This window comes from Patiria miniata, unplaced genomic scaffold (genome assembly GCF_015706575.1).
Source record: "Patiria miniata isolate m_02_andy unplaced genomic scaffold, ASM1570657v1 HiC_scaffold_16, whole genome shotgun sequence".
Lineage (NCBI taxonomy): Eukaryota > Metazoa > Echinodermata > Asteroidea > Valvatida > Asterinidae > Patiria > Patiria miniata.
This window is the reverse complement of record NW_024037054.1, coordinates 5,596,700-5,622,727: the sequence shown is the minus strand read 5'-3', so window position 1 is coordinate 5,622,727 and position 26,028 is coordinate 5,596,700. Positions and strand designations below refer to the sequence as shown.

The following is a 26,028-nucleotide window of genomic DNA, read 5'->3' as shown; positions in this document are numbered from 1 at the left end:
ACAAAACGTATGAACCGCGGCCCGCTGGTCCTGTTAAAAGCTTCTTGAAAACTTAAATAACTTGGGGCGTCTGACGCGGATAGAGCGCCCCCAAGAGTCTACCGGCATTCAAGAGTTTTTTGTAAAGTGTTCCGTCATCAAAAAGGGTATACCATCAAAAAGTGCTGAGTGAGAGAATTTACTGTTGTAATGTTCCCTAATGAGAGCTCAGATTGCTTCCAAATAGAACTTATAGAAGCTGTTCAAACTCTCTGTGCAAAATGTTTTTGGACTTTTCAAAGACAGCGTTGGGGAACAAGTTGATGATAGTTCTGCACGTCTACCTGCGATCGATTAAGCCAAAATAGGCATGGTCATGATGGTAGGCCAAGGTACGTGGCGGTAGTAACAACTTACAACTTACAAGTTCGTGCTAGGGCGGGCTCATTATTATACAGACTATGGGCGGGCCATACATACGATTGCACTTGGTTCCATTACTTGACTACCTCCTGCAAGCTGGGAGGGGGTAAGAAAGAATGTTGCAACCGGTAATTTCAGCAACAGCCCCCCCCCCCCCTCCCAGTCCACCAACACGGCAACAAAAAAACACCCCCAAACAAAAGGCTTGCTTTATTTCCTCCTGATGCCAGTGCAATATTTACTCTAGCCATGGCGAAAGGCCAAATAAAAAAAATGAAAACATGTTTAGTGTCCCCGCCTGCTTCCTTTTTGGAGGCCGCCTGCTTCCTTTTTGGAGGGTGCCTCCTTTTTGGAGGCCGCCTCCTTGTTTTGGGGGTTTTTTTACCGAAAAAATTATAAGGCAAAATAAAAAAAAACACATGTTTAGCGTCCTGCCTCTTTGACAAAAAGGAAGGAGGAGGCCCTTTTTTTTTTTTTTCTTTTCAAAATGGCCGCCCGACACATTTTTCAAGACAACGCGGCCGGGCTATTTTTCAAGATGGTTACCAGCTTTTTTCAAAATGGCCTCCACTTGGACTCATTGACTATTTCCACAGCTTTATACACGGTATAAAAGTCTAAAAATACGATTTCTTTCGTCAGATATCGTTAAAATTTATCAATTTTTGTCCTTAAAAAAAAAAAAAAAAAAAAAAAGGAGGCGGCCTCTAAAAAGGAAGCGGGCGGGGACGCTAAACATATTTTTTTTTTTACTTCGCCTAAATTCTGGCCGCTTTGTCTGTTGCATCTAGCCCATATTTTTCCACATATCTAGCCCATATTTCCAGAGTCCAAGTGGCGGCCATTGAAAAAAAAATGCTGGTGGCCATCTTGAAAAATAGCCCGGTCGGGCGGCGATTTTACAGGGGAAAAACAGGGCCTTCTCCTTCCTTTTTTTCAAAAAGGCAGGACGCTAAACATTTTTTTTTTACTTGGCCTAACTTGAAGTTCACCGAGAAGTAGTCAAGTTAAATAACTTTTAATCTATTTCAATATTTGAATATTAGGCCAAATAAACCTATTCGGACACTAACACTGACGACAAGAATGTATATGGCCGAAAAACAGTGACAACACATCAGGACAAGGGACAATTGGACGTGTACACAAGACTCAAACTAGGGGTAGGGCAGGGCAAAATCAACATTTCAACAACAGAAATCTGCACAATTTTTATATAGGGCCTACATGTATTTGATAGAAATGTGAGTCATCGTGCTCACTGTAGTGCGTGAAAAGCACCGCTTACATGTATATTGTTATATAGATGGTTGAACCAACTTGAATAAAAGTTGAATCGCCTTTTTCCTCGCAGACGGTCTTGCAAATTGTAAGAAGTTCAAGTTTACGTTTGTTGAAGAGAACAATACTGAAACTTAATTATGACCTGCCTCCATGATTCAGACCGTTTGTAATTTTATGGTAACACTCAACATTTTCATTTCAAATGACACCTTCATGTTTTATTGCATTATGATTTATTGTCAAAACTGTACAATCAGCCTTCGCCTGTGTACTACAGTAACCTTTTCACTACGTTTTCCAAATGCGACTGCCTCACAAATGCGACTGATTCTATTGCTCAGAATACATGTACATGTAGCTGATTCAATTACTCCAAACTCAAAACTTTAAAAGATGATCTTCTGCTCAAATTGGTTTCAGTGGTCAGAAATTGCCTCAGATCACACCACAGAAATTGCTTTACTATAACTGCATGTCTCCCAACTATATCCCCCATTTACATTTAACTCCCCACATTTTCATCTCCAACACTACGCCCTACCCGATCTATGATCGGGTAAATCAGCTTGTTGCCAATAAGCGGCCATACACGGTGTGTCTCGTTGGAAGGAATAATGCGGATTATACATGTTATAACACCTCACACACAGATTCTGTGTCTTGATTGGCCAAGAGCGAGTCACATGTTACTTTCTATTTTTGCTATCTTTCTGTGCACGGCCAAAAGTACCATACCCGTAGCAACCAAAGTACTAGGCCTATACCATTAGCAACCAAAGTACTATCCACGGTGCGGTATTTGTATGCAAATGCATGCTGGTGTGTGCGTTGCGCGTTTTGTTCCAAAGAGAGCGCGACGTGTGAAGGGGTAATTTGGAAGAGAGAAACACATTTTCCACCAATTTTGTATTGAAATTTACATTTATTTAAACTGTGTCCAGATTTAAATCGTGTAAAACATTAAAACCAAGCAGAATCTGTGGTAGAAGTGTTATAAACCAAATATTGAATGCTTTATCTCATGGTGTAGTAAAACTGGCCTCCCTCTGTGATCCATGGACCATTCTATTTTCCCTCGGCTTCGCCTCGGGAAAATAAAATGTCCATGGATCACCTCAGGAGGCTAGTTTTACTACACCACTCGAAAGCATTCAATATTTGTATAGAATAAAACTGCACACCTATTCGAATTGTGGTTGAGCCCAAAATTGTGTAGATTTAGAGCTACGTGATTGGCTGGGCGAATGATGAGCTATGAACACCCATATTGGGACATGCACTACACATGCATCTGTGACCTAATGTACCATGATTAGAGAGTATTGGCTGGAGCTGAAGACTGTTTGTACTGTAACAGAGGTAAATGTTTAGTTTCTAGTGCACCTTTCAACAGATTGTTCATCAAAGAAAAAGTAAGTGGAATAATACGCAGATAAGCAATGTGAATGGTCAGGCACGAATACATCACTTAAAGGGAAGATACAACATTTGCAAACATCACAAAACGAAATGATCAAATTATCATGAAATACCTTACTGGATTGTTATGGAATGACAGTCTAAAGCATCCTGTAAAATTGTGGCTCCTGGTGTGCTATCATTCTCAAGAAAAATGGTATTTTTCCAACGCTGGTCGGCCGACCAGCGTTGGAAAAACTGCTTTTTTCAAAAAAACTGTTTCTAATTTTTCATAATAAGTAATTCATTGTTTTCTTTGCAATTGATTGCACACCTGTGAAGGGGTACAAGCCTGCTAGTCTGATCCTCTGACTTTATTATTCCCCAAAGTCTATAAATTGCTCCGTTTCATCTTAAGTGGGGTCGGGGAACCAGACTACAAGAACATGATTGGTTTTCTTGGTTTTTCCAACATCTACAAGCCAAAAACGTGAAACAAGTCATTTTAACAATATTGTTATACATACTAATCCTCCAAACCCATTTATTTCTGAAACTTGCAGCAAAAGCAAATGTTGTACATTCCATGCTTAAATTTTGAAAATTATTGTTATTGTTGGGTTTATTTCATTCAAATAAAAACCTCGCGGCTTGGTAGACTGAATGAAGTTTTGATTTACAATAAGAAATATTTATTATAAAACATTAATCAAATATTGAGAATAAAAACCCCTACTTAATTAATTCATGAAATTAACTTGAAAAAGTAAATAAATGCTTGATTTATTTAAACTTTACTTGTGCACTCTCTTGAAACTTAAAGTAAAAATTTGAAGAAAAAATTGTAATGTAAAATTAGTGAAATTTGAAAAACAAAACCAGGTTTATTTCATACAAGTTTATTTAAGACTCTATACAGTAAAATATAAAAAGATTATAATCTGGAACTATATTTAAAAAGTACACTCAACCAAAAGGAAAGCCCCCCCCCCCTTCTGAAATTTTTTTTTTTCTAATTCAAAAACTACTGAGCACCTCTCGCTCAAATAATGACTAATCAGTACAGAAATTCGTTAGCAATCCAGCCATACTCTTTATTTGGCCCAAAACAGTGATAATCAGTACAAATTTATGCAGTTTATGACAAATGATACTGAAAACAGTTGCACTTCTGTATAGGTGCAAGTTGTGGTTCACACTCACCTTGCACATATACAAAAGTGCAATTTTTTTCCCAGTACCTTTGTGATAAATGCATAATTTTGTACACATTGTCACTGTTTTGCTTAGGGCCAAACAAAGAGTATGGCTGGATTGCTAAGGAATTTCTACACTGATCGGTCGTTATTTGAGCACGATGTGCCCAGCAGTTTTTGAGTTGAAGACAAATATTAAAGTATTCAGGGGGGAACTTTCTTTTTTGGTTGAGTGTATGAAAATTGTGTTTATCTGTGTGCAATTGAGCAGGATGAGGAAATGCATGCTTGTGCATTATTTTTGGGACTGAAATATACAAATTACATGGGTAAAAGAGTTAATGTTGTCTTTTTTTTCAGAATGAGGTCTGCACGCAAGGTTAGATCTAACCTGCTTCTGTTGGGTATCTCCCTAGGAACCCTTTTCTTTGCCGCTTGGAAACTTGGTGTCGAGAGCTCCTTGAAGAACGCACTTGATGAACACATGCAGGTGCATAAGCCCATGGAGGTTCCACAGGCACCCTGGACCACTGCCAACAGAGCATCTAGTCACAAAGTGGGTAGGTTTCATTGCTAGAACAGCCCTCCTAGGCTTACATCCCAGCTGTACCACATGTAGGTATGGTTGAATCAACAAGATAGTGACCCGTGGATTAAAGATGGTTTTTTTTTTCTTAAAGGGAAAATACAACATTTGCAAACATCAAAACACAAAATGATCAAATTGTCACAAAATGCCTTACTGAATTGTTAGAGACTGACAGTCTATGGCATCCTTTAAAACCTTAGCTCCCTGTGTGCTGACATTTTCAAGAAAAACTGTATTTATTCCAACGCTGGTTAGGCCGACCAGCGTTGGAGAAACTGGCTTTATTTCAAAAACTGTTCTTAATTTTTATATTAGTTATTCTGACTTTTCTTTGCAATTGATTATACCTTTGAAGGGGTACAAGCCTGCTAGACTGATTCTCTGACCTTACAATTCCCTAAAGTGTATTAATTGCTCTGTTTCATCTTAAGTGGGGTCAGGGAACCAGACTACAAGAACATGATAGGTTTTCTTGGTTTTTCGCACATCTACAAGCCCAAAACGTGAAACAAGTCAGTTTAACAATATTTTCTATAACATACTAATCCTTCAAATCCATTTATTTCTGAAAATTGAAGTAAACTCAAATGTTGTACATTCCCTTTAAAAAGCAGTCAAAGTTGGTACGCCAATGAAGTCTAAAAAGAGCAAGTTCGTCCACTCAACTGAAGAAAAAAAATTACTGAAATTGGTCCATGCCATCAGACGTTAGGCCAAGTAAAAATAAAATGTTTAGCGTCCCCGCCTGCTTCCTTCTTGGAGGCCGCCTATTTTTTTTTTTTTTGTTGAAAAAAAAGCAAAAAAATAATCAATTGTAAACAGTGACATCATTTTGACCTTTTTGTCTGTTATTGTACATGTCATTTCCTGAGTCCAAGTGACGGCCAATTAAAAAAAAAAAGCTGGGGGCATTCTTGGAAAACAGCCCGGTCAGGCCTCCTTCCGTTTTTTTTTTAAAAAGGCAGGATGCTAAGGCCAAAAAAAAAATAGTTCTGCATCCGATTACACGGCATTCTAAAATAGGGTAGGTAGGTAGGGATTTTTTTTTTGGCCAATTTTTTTTGTGTACAATCATATGGAGGCGTCTGCGTGTAGTCAAGGGTAAAACTTAGAAATTGATGGTCTTAGGTGTTTTTTTTCTCATTTTGCCCATAAGAAAACTAGGGTAGGGGCTGTCAGAATAGGGTAGGTAGGGAAACCGGAAGCAGAACTTTTATTTTTTTTTGGCCTAAACATGTTTTTTTTTTTATTTGGCCTAAATGCATGTTTTACTACAAACATCTGGCCATTAAATTGGGCCCTTGTCTGAGTCCAGGTTTTGTACACAGTGTGGCCAAAAAAAGTGCAACATTTACAAAAAAAATTAGAACCTTTTGATGTTTTTTCTTCAATGAAATTGTATTTCATTAAAGCTATCCGAAAAGTAGCTGGCTTAATTATTGTTGAAAAACATACTTGGTTGAAAGATAGTAAGGGGACTAAACTCCCTGTGAAATTATTCTTTCTGGCAAGCTGTCATTTTAAAGTAATCAACGAAAAAAGGCCTTTCCAACGGTGCTTCTTAAGACGCACCGTAGGAAAATTTTTAATTAGTAGTTCGTTATTGTTATTCGGCGAAGCGCGTGCAAGCATTGGCATGACGCACACGCACCCCCGGTTGCTTATTCGTCGGATCAGTGCGCGACATCGCGTAGCTGCAATCGGCTTAGCAAGAACGTGTCTCAAACGCTGAATTCAGGCGCAATTCAAAACATGATTCAGCAACTTTTGATTTAATATTGAGATCCTAGAATACTGTTTTTCTCAGAATATACAGCTAAAGCTAAACTGAAACTTCATCAGGTTAGTTGTTCAGTATCCTTCTTTAGATTTTAAGCACTTTTGTTGCTTCAAATGAACAAAATGCACGAATTACAAATGATGGACCATATCTTTAAAGACTGACTATTTCTCAATCCACTCCTCTTAACTCCATTCCATGATTCCATTTGGGTCCCTAGATACAGAAATAAGATCAAATAAGTAAAAGAGCGTTACCGCGACATGCTGAATCTGGCTTTAGTATTGAATGGCATTGAAGTTGGTGGCATTGAAAAATCTCGTTTTTGAGACATCATGATGATGTCACACATTTGTTGCATTTTTGTGCAAATATAGATCTACGGTCTAACAAACCAATACAAAAAGCGTTATGAATTTGGCACTGTTTGTGAGATACATTGAAAAGACTAAAGCATTCGAAGTTTCATTAAAAGAAACCACACGATGATGTCACCACATGATGTCATCAGCATAATGTCACTCCAAACATACCACGTTTCTACCTGGTCGTAGTTCTCAAGACTTTGAAAAATGAACACGTTTAAGATGGCGTCACATGCTACATGTACGTGATGACGTCATAATGATTTGAACATCTTTGCTATAATAATATGGTATTTGCCCATATTACATAAATTTGTAAGTTTCAAAGGTACATGGTGTATACATGCATATTCCTTGTTTTCATTACCAGAAATAAATTTATAATTTAATGATCATTTGCTTCTGTTTCGTACAAATAAAAAGGAGAAAAATGCTTCAGATTTCAAATATGCACAAGTTTGTCATTATTCAAGGCTGGGTTGGGGTAACCTTGAAATTATACAGCAAATAGTTCTGTGCAAAAATTACTGCATTTATTAATGTTACTTGCAAAAAATAAATATTAATTAACAAAGTCAAAAAAGTACAACGATACCGCGTTTGTATGAATAAAACATGGCATTTGCTTTTACTACCAATTTTTAAGCATACCAATTTTTAAGCATTTACTCGCATCTGTATAGATGAAAATTAAGCAAATTTATACTTTTTCTGAAAACCACTTGCTAAACTCTGGAAATATTTACTTTTTACCTTTTAGCTTTTGCTACACTCGTTTACTTCGTTTCATATGAATAAAAAGGGGTAAATGCTTCAGATTTCAAATATTTACTTGTCATCAATCACGGCTGGGTTGGGGCTACCTTGAAAATATAAAAGCAAATGACTCTGCGCATACATTACTACCTTTATTAATGTTAATTGCGAAAAATGAATATTAACAAAGTTTATAAAGTACAAATAATACCATAGTCTGTATGAATAAAAAGTAACATTTGCATACATGTATATACCATGTATACTACCAAATTTTAAGCATTAACTCGCATCTGTATGAATAAAAAGTAAGCATTACTGAAAACCATATGCTCTTGAGTAAATGGCCTGCACAATGTAAAGGTTCACAGATTTATAAGTTTGCAGAAAATGAAATTATTGTAAAGCCCGGTTCATACTTCACGTGACAGCAAAGCGAAGCGAATTTGTGACGTCAACAATACATTCGAAGCGCGTCCACCATTGTTGACGACATGAATTTCGCTTCGCACATGCTTTCGCGTGAAGTATGAACCGGGCTTAACTGAAACGGAAAGCGGCACGTGTGTGCGCAGCGCGTACATGCTCGGTGCGCATTTCTAGCTTCGGGCGTGTTGAGCTAGGTCACGTGCTGGAGGACAGATACATTTAGCTGTACATTTGTATATGACGTTATTTAAATTTGTTTGCGCGTCCACAAGAGACCACACAAACAATGCACATTTATCGCACAGTGAATGGGGGCGTATGCACGCACTGCCGATCTAGTCTTTTTATTCTATGTATCTATGGCCATAATATAGACTGCAACCGCGCCACCGTGCTTGCGTTACGTTCCAGGATGAGCTACATGTATAGAATGGTTAACATAACATTGTTTGTTACTGTTTTTTCAAAAAGCGTAAATTCCTTGGGCTGAAATTTCAACAGGTTTGGTTTTGAACATTCTTCTTGGATTTTGAGTGGGGTTAGCATTGGAAACAAACAAAATGCATATAAAAAGAAAACGATCCTCCCTTTAAAATGGGTGTAACACTAAATAACAGTAACACCTTTTACTTTCAGTAAATGCATTTTTTACGATATTGTCATGATTAACACAGTGCATTTTCCATTCGTAAGTTATAAAGGGTGAGTAAAAAAAAACGAAACCCAAATTGCTGGACTAATTTTTGAATGAAGTTTTGCCTGTAGCACTTTCAAAATCTAGGATATGAAATCACTCATGTACTTTTCAAGTTACGGAATTTTGAACACAAACACCGTTTTAAAGTTCTGTCCGCGGATCACCAAAAAGGTAAGTGTTCTTTTCGCAAAATGAAAAACAATTCACATGCATCCCTATGAGAATTAGTTTTCGTTTTCCTGAAAGAAGAACACTTACTTTTTTGGTGATCGGTGGACAGAACTTTAAGACGGTGTTCAAAATTCCGTAAAACTTGAAAACTAGGAGTGATTTGAATGATTCTTGTAGTAAAAGAAATCTTAATTAATGACTGGGCTTTCAAATCCTAGATTTTGAAAGTGCTTCAGCCACTACTTCATTCAATTGGTCCAGCCATTTGGGTTTTTCTATTTTTTTTACTCATATTTTTTTACTCTTCCTGTGTAATTGCCGCTGTCTTACAAATTATGCATATTCATATAAAGTGCAAAGGGTTATCACTTTGCATTCTGTTGATTTTTTCCAATGATTAGGCCTACAGCTCTCTGAAACTGCCACAGCTGCTAAAAAAAACTTTCAATAAGAGGCAAGAATTTGTAATGGATTGAAGGCATTGTTTTAACATACATGTATTTTGAACATTTATGCACACAGTTTTTGTTAAGGAAATTGTAGGCCTATTGTGTTGAAAAAAAATTGAAAGAACAAGTTGTTTTTGAAAGTGATATAAATTTTCGGCTTTGTTGGAATAGTTAGTAACATCAGTATTTTATTCCATTTTTGTTCTTACATGCCTGCGTATCATGTTTAAACGAGGGCGACTAGTGCGACTAGTTGCAAAGTCGCCAATACCAAAAGGTATTGGTACATGTAGTCACGACTATCGATTTTCAGATAGTCGGGTAGTCGTCATGCAGCGACTATTGTCCAGCTAGTTGCGACTAGTGCGCCGCGGCAATAGTTTGCGCCGCGACTATTTGTTGCGTTGCGACTATTGACCTGCCCCGCACCACGCACGGCTCAAATTCTGAGTGCCCAGTCACTGTACAGTACATGTACATTGTACACCAGGCGCACAAGTCCCACACACAGTACTTACAGTTTCAACGAAACACCACACACAACGAAACACTCACTGAACGCTTCAATGTACATCGTACATGTACAATACATCGCGATAGTGCGTGCACAACTGCATTGGGGCCGGGGTCACTCATGAACGATGAATGGCGCACGTGTTGACTGTGGAGAGTGCCGATAACTGTACACAACGAACTTGGCGCACATGAATGGCGCCAGACACACAAAACAATGTAGGCCTGCACGTACGTATGTTTCCTTACAGTTGGACAAGTTGATGGTGAATATCTTTCGTCGTGTGTTTCTTGAATTAAAAAATAAAATATCAGACAGCTGCTTGTTTGCTTGAGTCCTTTCATTCTGTTCTTTTCATTTTTCTTGCGTATAATTTTTGTAATTAAGATTTGTATGTGTAACTTTTAATTAGTCTAAGTTCTTTTAGTAAAGTTTCGATGTAATTTTTGCAAAGTTTCAAATTGATTGAAAAGTAAAAAACGTGACAAGCTCAAGTCAAGGCCTCCATTGAACGTCCCGAAATGTCTTTTATTAGACCCAGCTTGCCCATTAACTTTGCTTATTTATTCATGCTTTTATTGATTTCTCAAACTTCTCACAGCAATAATCATAATGATTTAAAAAGACTCAGTCTAGCTTCAGATGTGGTTTTTAATATAGTTTTATTCAAGCAGAGAAACAATTCACAACATTCAGGATGTTGATTACTTGAGCCCTTAGCGCGCGGTACGATCAAACACCCTCTGTCTGGTGGATGAATAGAGATTGGCAGTGTAGGTCCAGCCATGCCCTACAATAGTGTTTTTTTACACACGTGGTAAATTTAAAGGCTGCTGTTTTTTATGCATGTGCGGGGCCCTAGTCCGATTCATTATCAAGCTTGGGATCCAAAACCACGTGGTACATGTAGTTCCTCCTTCTGCGAAAGGCTGACGTTTTGTTCATTTTTCATGTGCGGGGCCCTAGTCCGATTCATTATCAAGCTTGGGATCCAAAACCACGTGGTAGTTCCTCCTTGAAACGCTGACGTTTCGTTCATTTTTCATGTGCGGGGCCCTAGTCCGATTCATTATCAACCTGGGATCCAAAACCAGGTGGTAGTTCCTCCTTCATTGAAAGGCTGACGTTTTGTTCATTTTTCATGCACGGGGCCCCGGTCCGATTCATTATCAAGCGTGGGATCCAAAACCACGTGGTAGTTCTCCTTCCTTGAAAGGCTGACATTTTGTTGATTCTTCATGTGCGGGGCCCTGGTCCGATTCATTATCAAGTATGGGGATGTTTTTTTTCTTTTTCACAATGTACATGTTTGTAAAATAAAATACGATGTTTTGTTTTCATGTATTATAATTGAATATGGTGCTTCAAACAATATCTTATTCTTTATAAATCATGTAACCGTATTCAATAAATTTAAAACTCTCCTTAATGAAAATGGAAGTATCTTACAATGTACAAAAGTGTCACGTGATCGTGACTGACCGCGTCTTCTGAATCTTCTCATGCATGATGCATCTTAGCGGGGCCATTTTTGTTTATGTGGACAACTCAGTCTAGAAATCATCCTGAAACCACAAGCCTGGAAAGACACAAAGTGCGACGCACTCTGCGCATGCAATTCATTCATGTATGATGTACAAAACATGTTGCTGGCAAACCGGATGCGTGCGGCATGCCTCACACAATCTGTTGAAATTCTTGTTCTTAAAAGTGTTAATTATTCAAGCATGGATTTGTAGAATTAATTGCAATTGACGATCAAGGAATTATTTGACTAATAACAACCACTTGATGTTACAAAAGTGATAGGAAAGTGCGTCATAATTCAATACGTTTTTAAAAAAATAATAAATAAACTCCACCGACTAGTTTGTGGAGAAATGCTGTGTGGGGCCGGCGTGTGGTAAGCCTGGTGTGTGGGTATCCTTTGTGTTATGCAAACGCAGATCCACGGATGCCTTATCAGTGGTTTTAATGGATAAATAAACAATGCAATTAGTCGTGACTAGTCCACTAGTCGCGACTATTTATTGATAGTCGCCGTGACTATTGAAATTTGATAGTTGCCCAGGCCTAATCATGTTCTTCTGTCTTCACAGGTAGCTTTCCATCGGATCATAAACTTAACTCCACAATGTACACACTGGATAATAATCACCTAGAACAACTTGTCAAAAGCCTTCAACTGAAGCTAGACGATGCCTGGGTGTCTGAAACCCCATGTAAGTATTGCTGGACATGTTAGATTCCATGAGAAAATACCGTATCACAAAGTTCAGCTGGCCACCAATGCTCATGTACCGTTCCATGACAGTGGAACTTCGCTTTACCGAACACCGCTATACCCAACACTCGGCTATGCAACATCATGGTTGGCTTCCGATTTTTGTGTTCAAAACGTACTGAACATTGTTGTTAAAAAATGTCAAGAGAAGAGTGACAAGTGGCTTCCCCAAGGAATAGAAGGGGAGAGCCACCCATTGCTGTAGGTACAGGAGTTCAAAAACTGTGTAAACATAATTCAATAGTCGGCACATGCTCAAAAATTGGCTTTCAGTAACTACCAGGGCGTGCAGGGTGAAGTTCTGAAGGGTGCCATTTATTGAAAAGTGAGTACCGGAGCACAGGCAGCTTAAAATCGCTATACCGAACGATCGCTATTTCTGTGGATCCTGTGATGTTCGTTATAGCGGCATTCCACTGTACAATGAAGTAATGGCGTTTTCATGCCTTTATGAACCAACAAAAATTTGTGCAGGAAAACAGACAAAAATCACCATCACCATGATCAATATCTCAGGGGGAAAAAAAAAATAATTCGAATGCCTGTGTGCGTTCTGGTTCTCGCTCAGTTCAATAGCTTCAAATGGCATTCCATGGACAGCTGTTAAAAATGGATTACCCTAGTAAATATGCATAACTTCTCAAAGTATGGATCAATTTCGGTAATTCCTTTTCCAAATGAGTGGAAGAACATGCTCGTATGTATGCTTCATTGCCCGTAGATGTCACATTTAATTGCTTTTTAATTAAGGGGAAAAAAATCATAAATCCAGGTCACTTTCTTTTTGGCTCACCCTTTTGTACAGTAAACGTTCCCCAAAATGTAACATACATGTACAATGAAGGGGTAAACATATCTTTTTTTACTAATTTCTGTATTTTTATTGTATGCTTAAAAAGAGGAGATTTTGTCAGAAAATTTAGATATCCTACCTCCATTTTGAAAAAAAATCATCCACAGTATTTCTATGAGCAAATAAGAGTTGAATATTGACATGCAGTATATGAATTTGTTTTTTTGTTCAGGATAAAAATATTGGCTTATATGGGCAAATGATTCACTTGTAGCAATTCATATATTTCTTTTTAGACTTTGTTCTGTTTTATTTCTCTGTACTTGTATAGCACTTTTTGCAAAGGAAGAGTTTAAGGATTTAGACATTCCAGAGTTTCAAGCAAGGTAAGACTCACAAGGATCAGTAATTTTGGACGATCACACTTTAAAACACAATGTGACATCTTTACATCTCTTGTTTGTCTTAATTAGTTTTCGAGTTTGAAAGTGTAGTTTGAAAATGCTCATACAATGTATGTTAACCAGAATTAATTTCCTTGGCTGAAATGTGGACTTACCGGTAATATCCCTTTTCTAAAACTCTTCCATTTGCGACAGATCAACATAGCTTGGAAATTCCTAGTTTTTGAGTACAATCCATATATCTATTTCGTGAAAACTTGTGGAGACGTATGATTCATCTATAGAAATTGCCCTGTGGAGATATACATGTATACAATCTTTTGGTCCCTATTGTACACACGTCTCTAGAGGGCACAGTGTATCAGATCTGTCATGTGCCCCTCTAAAAATGTGAAAAGCACTCGCCTCTCACTACTGTGGCCTGGGTTCGACTCCCATCACAGCCCATATGTGAGTAAAATTGTTTGTTGATTCTCTCCAGTGCCTAGAGGGTTTTCTTCAGGTTCTCCAGTTTTCCTCCCTCCCCAAAAATAAAAAATTCAACACTTTTGATCCTGCTATGCTCAGGGGTAAAAAATTGTCATATGGCGGCTACCAAAGGCACCTGTACTTGCCTTCGGCTTGAGAACATTGTAGCTGCATCCTTCACAATTCAGCTTCTGCTGTGAGTAAGGATGATTGTCCGTCCCCCCCCCCCCCCCATTATAAAAACTGTTCCTTCTCTGAATGTCCCAGAGTGCCAGCGGTAGTGTACCATAAGGAGACGATCTTGGCTTTCTGCGAGGCCAGGTTTGACACGGTGATGGACTGGGGGAACATGATGATTAGCTTGAGGCGTGGTAAGCTGACAGGACAAGACGTCACCTGGGAGAGAATACGACTTATTGCCGGGATACCAGGACACAGGTATGTGACTTGCCCAATACATTTTCATTTTCCACAGGCAGTGCCAAACACCTGCTAACGTCAATTAAACGTACAGCAATTAGACTGTAGCTGGGCCACCTCTCACCAGTGATGTCACCAACCCAGATTCAGCATGTTCAGGTGAGAGTGCTCCAAATAAAAATGTACACCCTTAATTGATTGGTCGGGCAAACCCTACCACTCTTTAGATTTGTTATGATTAATCTTTCTTTCTTTCTTTTTTTCCGTACAACATGTTTCCATGGGTTTTCTCCGAAACGCTTTATGATATGAACTTGTAACTTTCAATATATATCGACCCTCATCCTTAGGGTAATTATCAGCACCCAGACTCTAAGCGGTCTTAAACAGAGTGATTAAAACCTCTCGAGCACACATTTATTCCCTTAATATAAGCATTCTTTTGTGTGCATTGTATTTCAGGACCATGAATCCCACTCCCATTGTTGACCATAAGAAGAATGCCATTGTCTTAGTGTTCTCCGCCTTCCCAACAAACATGACCTTCTTTGATTTGGTCAAACGCAGGGGCAAACGATTATCAAGAGTTTACGTTATAAAGGTGAGAAAGTTAAATACTTGTATAAATAAATATTGCACACTCTGCTTAAAAATGTTAAAATCACTAACAGTAAAGTGATTGGTTTTAGACTAGGACCATACTAATTTTAACTGCTTCACAGAAAAAGGCACAAAATGGGTTTCTTGGCTTTGCCGTTACGCAAACATATCTTTGCATTTACAAAAGCAATCTCAATTAATCAAACGGTATTCTAAAGCTAAAATCTATTACCTTGAAGATGGTGTAAGCATCCGCAGAAAATTTTGGTTGTAAATTAACAAATATGGAGGGGTTTACATGCATTTTTTTATCAGGATGCCTTGTAGTTCAAATTGCCAGTTTTTGATTGGTTTCATTTACCCTAGCCTTGTCAGGTTTGATTATATACCACTTTGATTGTCGTCGTTCTGTTAGTCTCTTTCCTCTTTCACTCCGCATTTTACTGATGGTACATGTGGACCGATTTGTTCTCTGAATCATGTTTCTACAATTTTATTTTACCTGTGGTCTAGAGTTATGATGTTGGCTTGACCTGGACGGACCCCGTAGAAATCACCAATCAGACCATCGGCAAGATGAAACCTTTCCCTGTTTTATATGCACCAGGTAACTAATAGTTTGTATCTGTGTATGGGCCATTTTTGTAGTGTCATTTGGCAGGACTTTACCTATGCAAAAACTCTCTGGGTATTTGCACATTCAGATGATCATCCATGGGTATTCCGAGTCGACAGTAAGAAGTACCTTTCAGCTTACTTGTTTTTGAATAGTTGGCCAAAATAACATAGCGCCCTCTATTGAATACGCATTTTATTCGTATTGCAATTCGCTTGTACCTCCCGCCCTGCAAACAGGACGCTGGGATACTCTGATGAGCTTCACAGAATCTTGTGAAGGAAGTGGCCTATGACCTATGTATAAAGCATCTGGCTGCAGCTGTTCAAGACCGCATTTAGACAATGTGCTCAAATGCTATCCGAAACTTCCCATAGCATTGCGCACATTTCATACCGGATGTGATTTCTGTTTCATTGCGGACCATGTGGACAAAATTGTGTGCGTCCCATAATGCAATCCGACCGTTCGTGATTCGAAACGGAGCCTGAGCAAGTATTGGGAATTGTAAATTTACAACACAGATAAGTTTTACAGAATTTCCTACATTGTTAAGCTTTTTTAACGAGAAAAAATATCTCTAAACTGGAATAAAAGAGTAATGAATCAGTCTTAACGGCCGTTTCAAACCATGCAGAGTCATGACCTTGATGACGCGCAGGTCACTGGTCACACAAAATCCAACCAATCAGAGCGTGAATTCATCAGAGTCCTGTTTGCAGGGCGGGGGTACGAGCGAAGTATTGCAATTGCGAGGTTGCAACAACAAGAGGGCGCTGTTTCACTCTGCAACCATATGAAAATGTTACAGCTGAGTATTTCTGTTCATTAGTATTATGTTACACTCATCAACATGATGTTTGGGCCTCAGTAACTCTCTGAAAAAAGAAAGAATTAACAGCTCAAATATTGATGGTGCGTTGCTCACAACAACTTAGCGACACTGAGAAGTGTGGAAAAAACTGTAGTGAGTAAGAAGCTTACATAATGCATGCTTTTGTTAAGTGGCACAAACTTTTGAACGATATGCATGCCTGAAGTTTTGGGACTCGCATACTTAGTATTGAGAGTCCCAAATTTTTGGACCTAGTTTTGAGTCTTACCTGTAAGAACCAGTATAACAGTGAATGTGTGCAGCAGCCGATTTCACGAAAGAGTGCGCAGCAGACTTACGCAACAAATTTGTTACGCAGCTGCGCAATACACTTCCAGATCAATTTCACAAATGTTGGGTTATAGCTGCGCAACGTTTAAAATTTTGTAAACATCTTGGACGAGGATAAAAACAGCATTTATGACGGCTGTTTGTATGTGAATTTGTTCGTTTGCAAAAAGTCGTTGGATCACCTCAGCCCGCCATTTTGAAGTTTTGAGTTTCTTCAGAATTGTTCGGCAACTCTTAAAATTACGTTACAAGTAAAATAGAAATTCATTTACTTCAAACATAAAGTTGTGAGTGTCTTGTAAAGTCAACCTTGATAAATTGTGCAATGACAGTCCCGATTTTCTGGCGAAATAGGTCATTTTCAGTCACTACAGCACAACTCACATGTACGCCACCCAAAATGCAAGTTACGCCATAATTTATTGCGCAAGTCGCCCATTCTTGTGAAAGGTATTATAAGGGAACTGTTGCGCATAGTTAAATGTTGTGCAACTTATGCAATAATTGTTGGCGCAAGCAGAGTTGTGCCATATTGCGTAAGGTTTCGTGAAATCGGCTGCTGCCCAAGGGTCTTTTGTGAGTAGCATCACAAAGCATCATCTACCGTTCACGCACTGAGTCCTCGGAATCCCTTGAGCAAGGAGTAGAATGTTACAAATCTTCCAAGGTTTGAGATGCCCCATAACAACTGTTGATAAGTTGACAAAATTGAGTTAGAACCTTTGTTGAATATAAGTCTGCTCACAAGTGCTATTTTCTCCAAGTAACGATTACAAAATGGCATTTTTCACTTCACCGACGTATTTGTTGTAAATACTGTATACTCATCCATGCTGTCCCGATTGATTTGGACTCGAACCCATGACCTCCTGCTTACTAGTGCAGACATCTTAAAACTCGACCACCGAGCTTGCTGGGGTCAGCTGGCTCACAGCCATTACAGATAAACATCGTGAACCGAGGAAACAGCATTTATCAAATACGTCGGTGAAGGGCAAAACCCAACATTGAATTCATGTTACCCCAATGCATTTCCATCTTATGAATCCCAGGGATTTACAAATTTGTTTTTTGGCAGGGCCTGGACATTCCATACAGATGAAAAGTGGAAGGCTAATAGTTCCCGGAAATTTCTTCACTACAGAGAGAAGAAGAAGTAAGGAGACATGTCATTGTAAAATGTATGTATTAATTCACCTACCCATGGCGATGTTTAGTTGCCTGATGAATACTACCAGAAATTGGAACAATTCAAACACAATTTTACTGTATGCAATTTTTGTTGCGATAAAACTGCACGTGAAACCTTAGCCCTTCGCCAAGGCCATCGTGGCTTAAAGCTGCGAAACTGAGAGTGACTGGAACGAAGACTAATTCAGCGCGCACGAGTAGCGAAGCCACAAGGCCTTTTCTAACTTGATTTTGTTGAATTATTTATATTTTTTTATGCAAATAAATAGGGTGCTGAAAGGTTGACCAATCACAACGCGGATTTTACCTATATAGTTGTGTCCATATGTGAAAGAAGTGTGGGTTATGGAAAACGTAAGAGGAAACAACTATAAGTTCAGATAAGAAAGTAAGTTCCTACACTCAAATAATTTCTTGAAATACTTTTATAAGTAAACTTACAATAAGATAATGAAAATACAATTACGCTGTCACGATCTCATGGAGAATTAGAATAGACTCGCATTTTTTTGTTTTTCAAATTTTGTGCCAGCATCCGGGGTGGCGCGCGCATAGGGTAGAAGCCACGCGCGCCAAAAGGCTGATGATTGGTTGGAATTTTGCTACACTTTTAGGGTAGCAAAAAGAGATTATAAAGAAAAACATAAGAAATTCTTGACAAGTTGGAAAAGGCCTCGTAGCTGATCGCCACTTGCGTGTGTGGTCTTCCGCTCCAGTCGCTTTGCGCATTCACGGCTTTGCAGCTTCCTGGCTTCGCGGCTTCGCGGATTCGCTGCTCGGCGGCTTTGCCGCTTAGTCTAATGCAGGCAAGTTAAGCCACGATGGCCTTGGCTAAAGGCTAGTGAAACCTGTGCAGGAGGACCTTCATATCATATTACTATACCTCATACATATTTATGAGCGAGAGCCACATTCCCACTGGTCCATTCACCATCATATGTCAGCGCGTGATCATGCACAGTGTAAATACGCATGCGTAGTAGACAAACGCATTACCGGGCAATCATGGAACTAGCGTACAGGGGTATATACATTTGTAGTGCGCCTTTTTATCCACCATTCAAAACCTTAAAATCGTTCATTCACAAAATAGGTATCTCTGGCATGTGCTCTGACTGTACCAACCTGGCCAGCATAATATACAGTGACGACGGGGGCATAACGTGGCATCTAGGGGCCGAGACAAATCCTGCCAAAGATGCCAGGGGGGCTCGAATATACCCAAATGAAGCTCAGGTTAGTTTCCAGAGTAACGGTCTCAGTGATCCCGTGTCCTGTTTTTTTTTCCAGACGATTGAGTGGATAATTGGCTGTTTCGGCAACCGGCCGAAACAGCCTTTGTTTTCGTTAAAGGTTTTTTTTTTTTTTTTTTTTTTTTTTCCTCCAGCCGTGGCCAATAGTATTTGTACACGTTTTCATCGTGGAAGGCACTTTGGGCACTAAAATCAGTCCGATTGACTTAAAACTCGGCACACACTTAGACCAGCACCTGAAGTTGTGTGCCGAACATTGATGTCATCATGATATCATCACGAGTCACGTGACGTCACAATATAGGTGCATATTTTGAAGGCCTATATCTCCATAACTACAGGTCCAGTTGGGTTGAAACTTAGTATGTTCCTAAACTGGGATGTGTAATAGATGCAAATTTATGTGAAGTCACGATGACGTCATCACGTGACATGTGACGTCATATTAAAAATGCATATTTTACAGGCCAATATCTACAGAACTACATTTCTGATTCGGTTGAAACTTGGTATATACCATGTGGGTGGCATGGGTGGCTCGTGCGTAAAGCGCTCGCCTCTCACCAAGGTGACCACGGTTCCAATCCTGGCCGCGGATCACATGTGAGTAGAGTTGTGCGTTGGTTCTCTCCTGTGCCACGAGGGTTATTCTCCGGGCCCTCCAGTTTTCCTCCCTCCGGAAAAATCAAACTCGATCTCAGGCTGTGCTCCGTGGTCATATATGGGTCGATGTGGCCGGCAGCCATAGGCGCCTTTACGTGCCAGCGGCCCGACCACGTTGTAGCCGCGTCCTTCGCAATTCAGCATACCAGCTGCGAGTAAGGATGATTAGCCTCCCAAATTATTATTACCTAAACCGGGATGTGTTATAGATGAAAATGTAAGTGACGTCACGATGACGTCATCATATGACATGTGACCTCATATTAAAAGTGTATATTTTGAAGGCAAATATCTACCAAACTTTATTAGTACTGATCACTCCACCGCACATGCCCTATCAGTCTTACATGAAATAAAATACAGTAACAAATTACCGAAACAGCCGTATATTTGTACACAAACATAAGTAAATCTAGTTGAGCTTGTTACCGTCACAGGCTTAGACCCATTCCCACTAGATCCACCAACTGACCAATTGGGGGAACTGAGCCATTTTTGTTGCCAAATTGCCGGATCAGATCCGCCAATTGGTGGATGAGATCCTGCAAATGTGAGTAGGGGGAACGCTAACCGTTATAACGTGGATCAGGATCTGATCCACCTTTGGACTAGGATACAGATCCCCCAATTGGTGGCGTCGAGTAGTACCCTGATGATGGCTACATGTATATCATTTTTACCCTCGCCAAGGGGTTATGTTTTCACCAATGGTTGGATTGGTTTGTCTGTGAACAGGATAGCTTAAAAAGTTGTTGGCAGATTTTCATGAAAACTTGTGTAGGGGTGGTACAAGCACGGACCGTTAGATTTTGGACCTAATCTGGATGCAGGATTTTTTTTAAAGGATTCTTCACCATTCTGTATGTGCAAATATACCATAGACCACCATGAAACTGGGGCCCCCCCCCCCTAAAAAAAACCTTATGGACCGGTCCCTAGAGACCCGCGGCTATGGAGCCCCTGTTTTCCAACCTACATTTGTAATGCGCCTATCAATTGTTCCCCCCCCCCCCCCCACTGCCCCAGGTCTGATGTCGGGATCTTGTCACGTTTTTCAAGCCCCAGGGTGGGGATTTTGGTCACTCAAATTACATTGTTACCATGGAATACTACATGGAAAGGCAATCACTAGTGCGCCCCGCGTGTGTCTGGAATGGTCGGGGATCATCAATTAAATTTTGCCCGAGCGGTGGGGATTTTGTCACTTCAAAAGTGACAATCCCCACGTCTTTGGTGTGGCAGCTGGGGGGGGGGGGGGGGGGGGGGGGGTGGGGGAAACAATTGATAGGTGTATAATGTAAACACTGACCCTATAACTGACTCAATTCCGCTAGATGCACTTAATAATTCTATATTCGAATAGAGCAAGGTCCTTGCTCTCTGATTCAACAAGTAAACGATACATATTAATACAGAGTGTTTTGCCCTTTGATTTCAGAACATGATTGAGCAATTTAAAAGTTCCTCTTGGGTCTTGGGTATTTATGAATATTCATGAACTCATACCTGAATACAGCCATTTCCAATTCATTCTTTCAGCTTGCTGAAGTTGAGGACGGCACTCTCTACATGAACCTCCGCACTCTGGATGGCGTGCAGCCCAGGGCTTATTGCTATAGTTACGACGGCGGCCAATCATTGACCCCCGTTCAACTCCATCCTACTCTGGTGGAGCCGGGGTATAGGAAGAAAAACAATGTATGGAAACCCACATCTCCAGGTGGTTGTCAAGTGAGTCTCTATGTGTGGGGGTTCATCAAACGTCTGGCTGTGGTTTGTTTTTCTGGCTGTGGGCCTATCCGCTCCGTTCACAAGTACCCCCTCTACGGCAAAGAAAGTACAGTTAGGGGTGACCGAACGACGCCATCTTGCCTGACTGCAATACTTTGCCGCGAGGCGCGGCCACTGCGTGTACATAGTACAAATCCCCTGGTGTACGTGTGTCACACACAAGGAACGATGCGCGCGCGTCAACCAGCAAAATGTATGTGTTCCGCCCATGGGACGTCGTTGCTAGGTAAAAGGGCGCCCTCTTTTGTTGGCGCACGGAGCCCATAAGCTGTTAGTGTTCGGTGACAATTGGAGGCTGTACACTTTGATCTCGTGATCAGGGCCCATTTCATGGCAGTGCTTAACTGTTAGCAGACACGTTGTGTTAACTATCCTATATTACAATATCCTACGTTGTCAGTCTGTCTGTCTGTCTGATGTCTGTGTGTCACGGTTTTTTTTTTAAAAGGCCTGAGAAGTGTGCGGAAACACAAAATGCAAGGGTTTTGGAGAGGCTTATTATTGTTTACTTGTCCTTAAGTGTTATATATATGCCCCGATTTCACTGTCCTCTGAAGTCACAGTTGTCATGTAAAAAAAAAATCATTTATTTGTTTTGTTTTCCTTTTTTTGGAAAATTTCAGACTATGAAGCGTTAAATTTCACATTAGCTCTGTGAAAACAATCCACAAGGTATCACTATTATACAAAACACAACATTCATGATGAAAAATTAAGTCAACTTAAGCCGTCAATCGTACTAATTTGTACCTTATGAATATCCATTTCAAAACCTGACTTCAAAATACGTCAATTGAGGGCTCTCTGATCATTTGTACGACACCCAGCTATAGCCGGTGCCACAGCGCGGCGCCCCGCTAGTAGCAGAAAATTACCTAAGCTCTATTTCATGGTGCGAATGTGCTGACAGTTGCCCGCACATGGAGATTTCTAGTGTTACGTCACTGATTACAGCAGCTTATTCCTTTGGTTGATAAGTGAGTGTACCTTTTGCTTTGCTTGATTACTGCATATGGCCTAATGAAATAGATGGAGGCTGTGTTAACAGAAAATCACATGCTTCGGAAATGGGCCCAGCTTGATGCTCTTAGGCAGAAAATGGGCTTATATTGAGATGGATCTGCCAGTGTAAGGTCCTTTCATATCCTGCTGCTTTGGTCACTATAAGTGTAAAAAAAGAAAATCTGTCATGAGCCAATATGGCCCATCAGGCCAGTGTTAATCTCTGGTCTCAGTGGCATGAGATGACTGAAAAGTTTCTATTGCCACCTGGATGAGATGCCAGTCCATCGCAGGTTACTTATCTAAGCTAATACCTATTATTCTCCAGGATGGAGAGAGATACAAAGTGGGGTGAAGTGGCTTGCCCAAGGACACAACAAATGGCCATCTGCTGGATTCAAATCCCTGATGACCCTCTGATCAAGAGTCAGGAACCCCAACCATGAGGCCACACTCCCCTTTTTGGTCACTAAAGGGTTACAATAATTTATGCTTGGGGTCTAGGGTCCAAGTCTAGGCTTCAATGACAGAACTGGTCTCTTGATTTTCCTCTTCTCTTTAGGGGAGTGTCATCGCAGTCAATTTTGGAAGTCCCAGTCAACGTCCGACGTCGCAGCAGAAATGGCTGGTTTTCTCCAATCCAGCTGACCCTTTGAGCCGTGTCAACCTGGGCATCCGGGTCTCTGCGGACAGGGGCAGCTCCTGGAGCAATCCCTGGATAATCTTTCCTTATAAGGCGGGCTACTCGGACATGGTGTACATCGAGACCACTGTGGCTGGTAAACCGGTGCAGTACTTTGCCATTATATTCGAAGGGGGGAGCTCCCGATTCTCCGACCACGTGAAATTCCGGATGTTTAACATAGAGGCGCTCATACAAAATATATTGAAGCATGAAACAAATGAGAGACTACACCGACGGCCGTCTGAAATCTAAATTGCGTTGTAGTTACTTCTTATTTTAGTTCCTTCTCCTGCCTGATTATCCCCTCCTATTACACCCCTATTTATCTCACACTTCAGGGACGGATACAGGAGGGGGTGGGGGGGGGGGGGCAGGTGTGAAATGTAACAAGCAGCAAATGGTGAAGGCAAGTTAGGCGCCTTTGCCGAAGGCCAAGGGGGGGGGGGACATATTGTGATTAGTAATGCGAGCGTGTAGCACGAAGCAGTAACTGTGTGGGGTCCGGGGCCTACTTAAGGGCCCCTGAACATTTTGGATTCTAGATGCTCTGTGGTGCAATCTCAGGCAATATCTGACGACTTTAACCAATTCAATTTTTAGCAAAATATCATCATTTATACATCATTTTCGAGTTTGGAGTCATTGAATCAGCTATCCTGAGCTGTAAAATCAAACTGTAGACAATATTTATCTATTTGGTATTTTTTTTTGGAAGATTGCGTCGGAAAGAGAAAGTGCCTAAGACTTCTAATTAATTGTGACATCAGCACACAGTTTCACAAGAGAAAAAGTCAAAAATATTTCCCCGAATTCAAACATTTTGGAAAGAAGTCTTCCGAATTGGCATTAATTCAAATGTAATATTATTGTACCAGGATACAAGTATTGAATGCAATACTGTATACATGTATTTTTTTATGTATTTTTTTTTATAAAGCGTACTCTTACTTGTTCACGTTGTCTGATTCTGTCCCTCGTCTTGTCATACCACAAATAATCAATGACATGTTTTATTTCTGCTTTTGATATATCTATCCAATCAATGATTCTGACCATATAAATTATACTTTCGAAATCATATTTTCGAAATGTGTGCATACAAATATTGTATGTCGTTTGGGATTATAAATTTTGTTCCAAAAGTAATTACTGCAAATTACTTTTACATGTACTATAATATTTCAGTATTTTTATTTTAAAATTTGTTTTTAAAGTTTTGTTCTTCTTTGTTTGTTTTGTTTTTGTTTGTTTTTTGTTTTTGCTGTCTTGCCAAGATGTATTAATGTTAGGGTGTATTTACTTCCAATTCAAATTAGCTATTTTTTTGGCTGCGTTGGAACCTTTGAGATATGCATATGGTTTTTCTTTATTGTAGGGAGACTTAAAGGTATTATACAACGTTTGCAAACATCAAAAAACAAAAACAAAACTACTAAATTATTATAAAAATACCTTACTGCACTGTTCTTGAATGACAGTCTAAAGCATCTTGTAAAATCACGGCACCTGGTGTGCTTTCATTTCCAAAAACTGGCCTTTTCAATATACTGCCCCCAATTTACCATATTTAGTTAGTCCGCCTTTTGTTTGCAATCGTACTTGCAAGCCAGCTGGACTGGGTCCCTGACCTTCACAATTTCCCGACGTCTATAAATTGTTTTGTTTTATCTTAAACCGGAACATGACTGTTTTTAATGGTTTTTCCGGAATCTACGAAAATAAAACTTCAAACGAGTCGGTGTAACAATTTTTGTTATAAAATACTAACCCCAGATCCATCCATTTCTGAAAATTACAGCAAAAGCAAATTAATTCCCTTAAAATACCGTTCACTAAAACAAAAAACACACGCACATACACGCCAGTGCCAGTTCAAGTTTGTTTTTTTTTGTAATTTAAACAAAATGTACAAAATGAAGCCTTGATGTATGTTTCCATGCCGTTGCGTAAAACCAATAAGTTATTACAATATTATGTTTGTACTTTGTACATACATTTGTATTAACAGAGACATTGTTTCATATCCGTGTCTGGTAAACATATTGTGATTGTGTAAAATAATAACAAGTTAGGGGTGCTGCAGGAAACGAACGAGGCCAAAACAACATCCGGTTTCTGGTTCGGTGGAGTATACGTCATGTGATGATGATACTCTTGTGCCTTGTAATATTGCCATACTAAACCTTGCCAGTTTGCCAAATGTGCATCTCTTAAAGAGACAATGCATATGAAATTAACAGTCACTTCAAGACATTAACAGGTTTCTTATATCGTGTCTTAATAAACTATATTAGACAGTTTCCACCGAAATGTACAGGGTGAGTAATGGTTGGACCATTGAAGGGAGTTCTGAATGTAGCACTTTAAAAATCTAGGATATAAAAGCCGAATTCCTAAGCTTTCGTTTAGAACCACTTGTAATCATTTAGATCACTCATGTAATAGTCAAGTTACGGAATTTTAAACACAACCACCGTTTCAAACTTCTGCCCATTGATCAAGTGTTCTTTTTCAGCAAGACAAATACAATTCACATACAACTCCATTATTATATGTTCATTTTCTTTTCTGCTGAAAGAACACCAACCTTTTTTTATGATCCGCGGACAGAACTTTTAAACTATAACTTAAAAGTACATGGGTGATTTGAATGATTCTTGTAC

At 39.6% G+C, this 26,028-nt stretch overlaps 1 protein-coding gene across 2 annotated transcripts; it reads left to right on the top strand.

The window, feature by feature from the left end:
• Positions 1 to 102: 102 nt before the first annotated feature.
• LOC119722760 (sialidase-3-like) lies at positions 103 to 26,028 on the top strand. Of its 2 annotated transcripts, none has more exons than XM_038193064.1 (11): positions 103 to 371; positions 4,697 to 4,840; positions 12,130 to 12,252; positions 13,439 to 13,493; positions 14,247 to 14,417; positions 14,862 to 15,000; positions 15,513 to 15,606; positions 17,859 to 17,936; positions 19,065 to 19,207; positions 21,427 to 21,618; positions 23,243 to 26,028. In XM_038193064.1, the coding sequence occupies exons 1-11, from the start codon at positions 350 to 352 to the stop codon at positions 23,615 to 23,617; spliced, it is 1,536 nt and encodes a 511-aa protein (XP_038048992.1). In that variant the 5' UTR covers positions 103 to 349; the 3' UTR covers positions 23,618 to 26,028. The 2 variants fall into 2 exon arrangements, with proteins under 2 accessions (XP_038048992.1, XP_038048991.1); XM_038193063.1 differs by having other exon boundaries at positions 104 to 371; positions 4,641 to 4,840.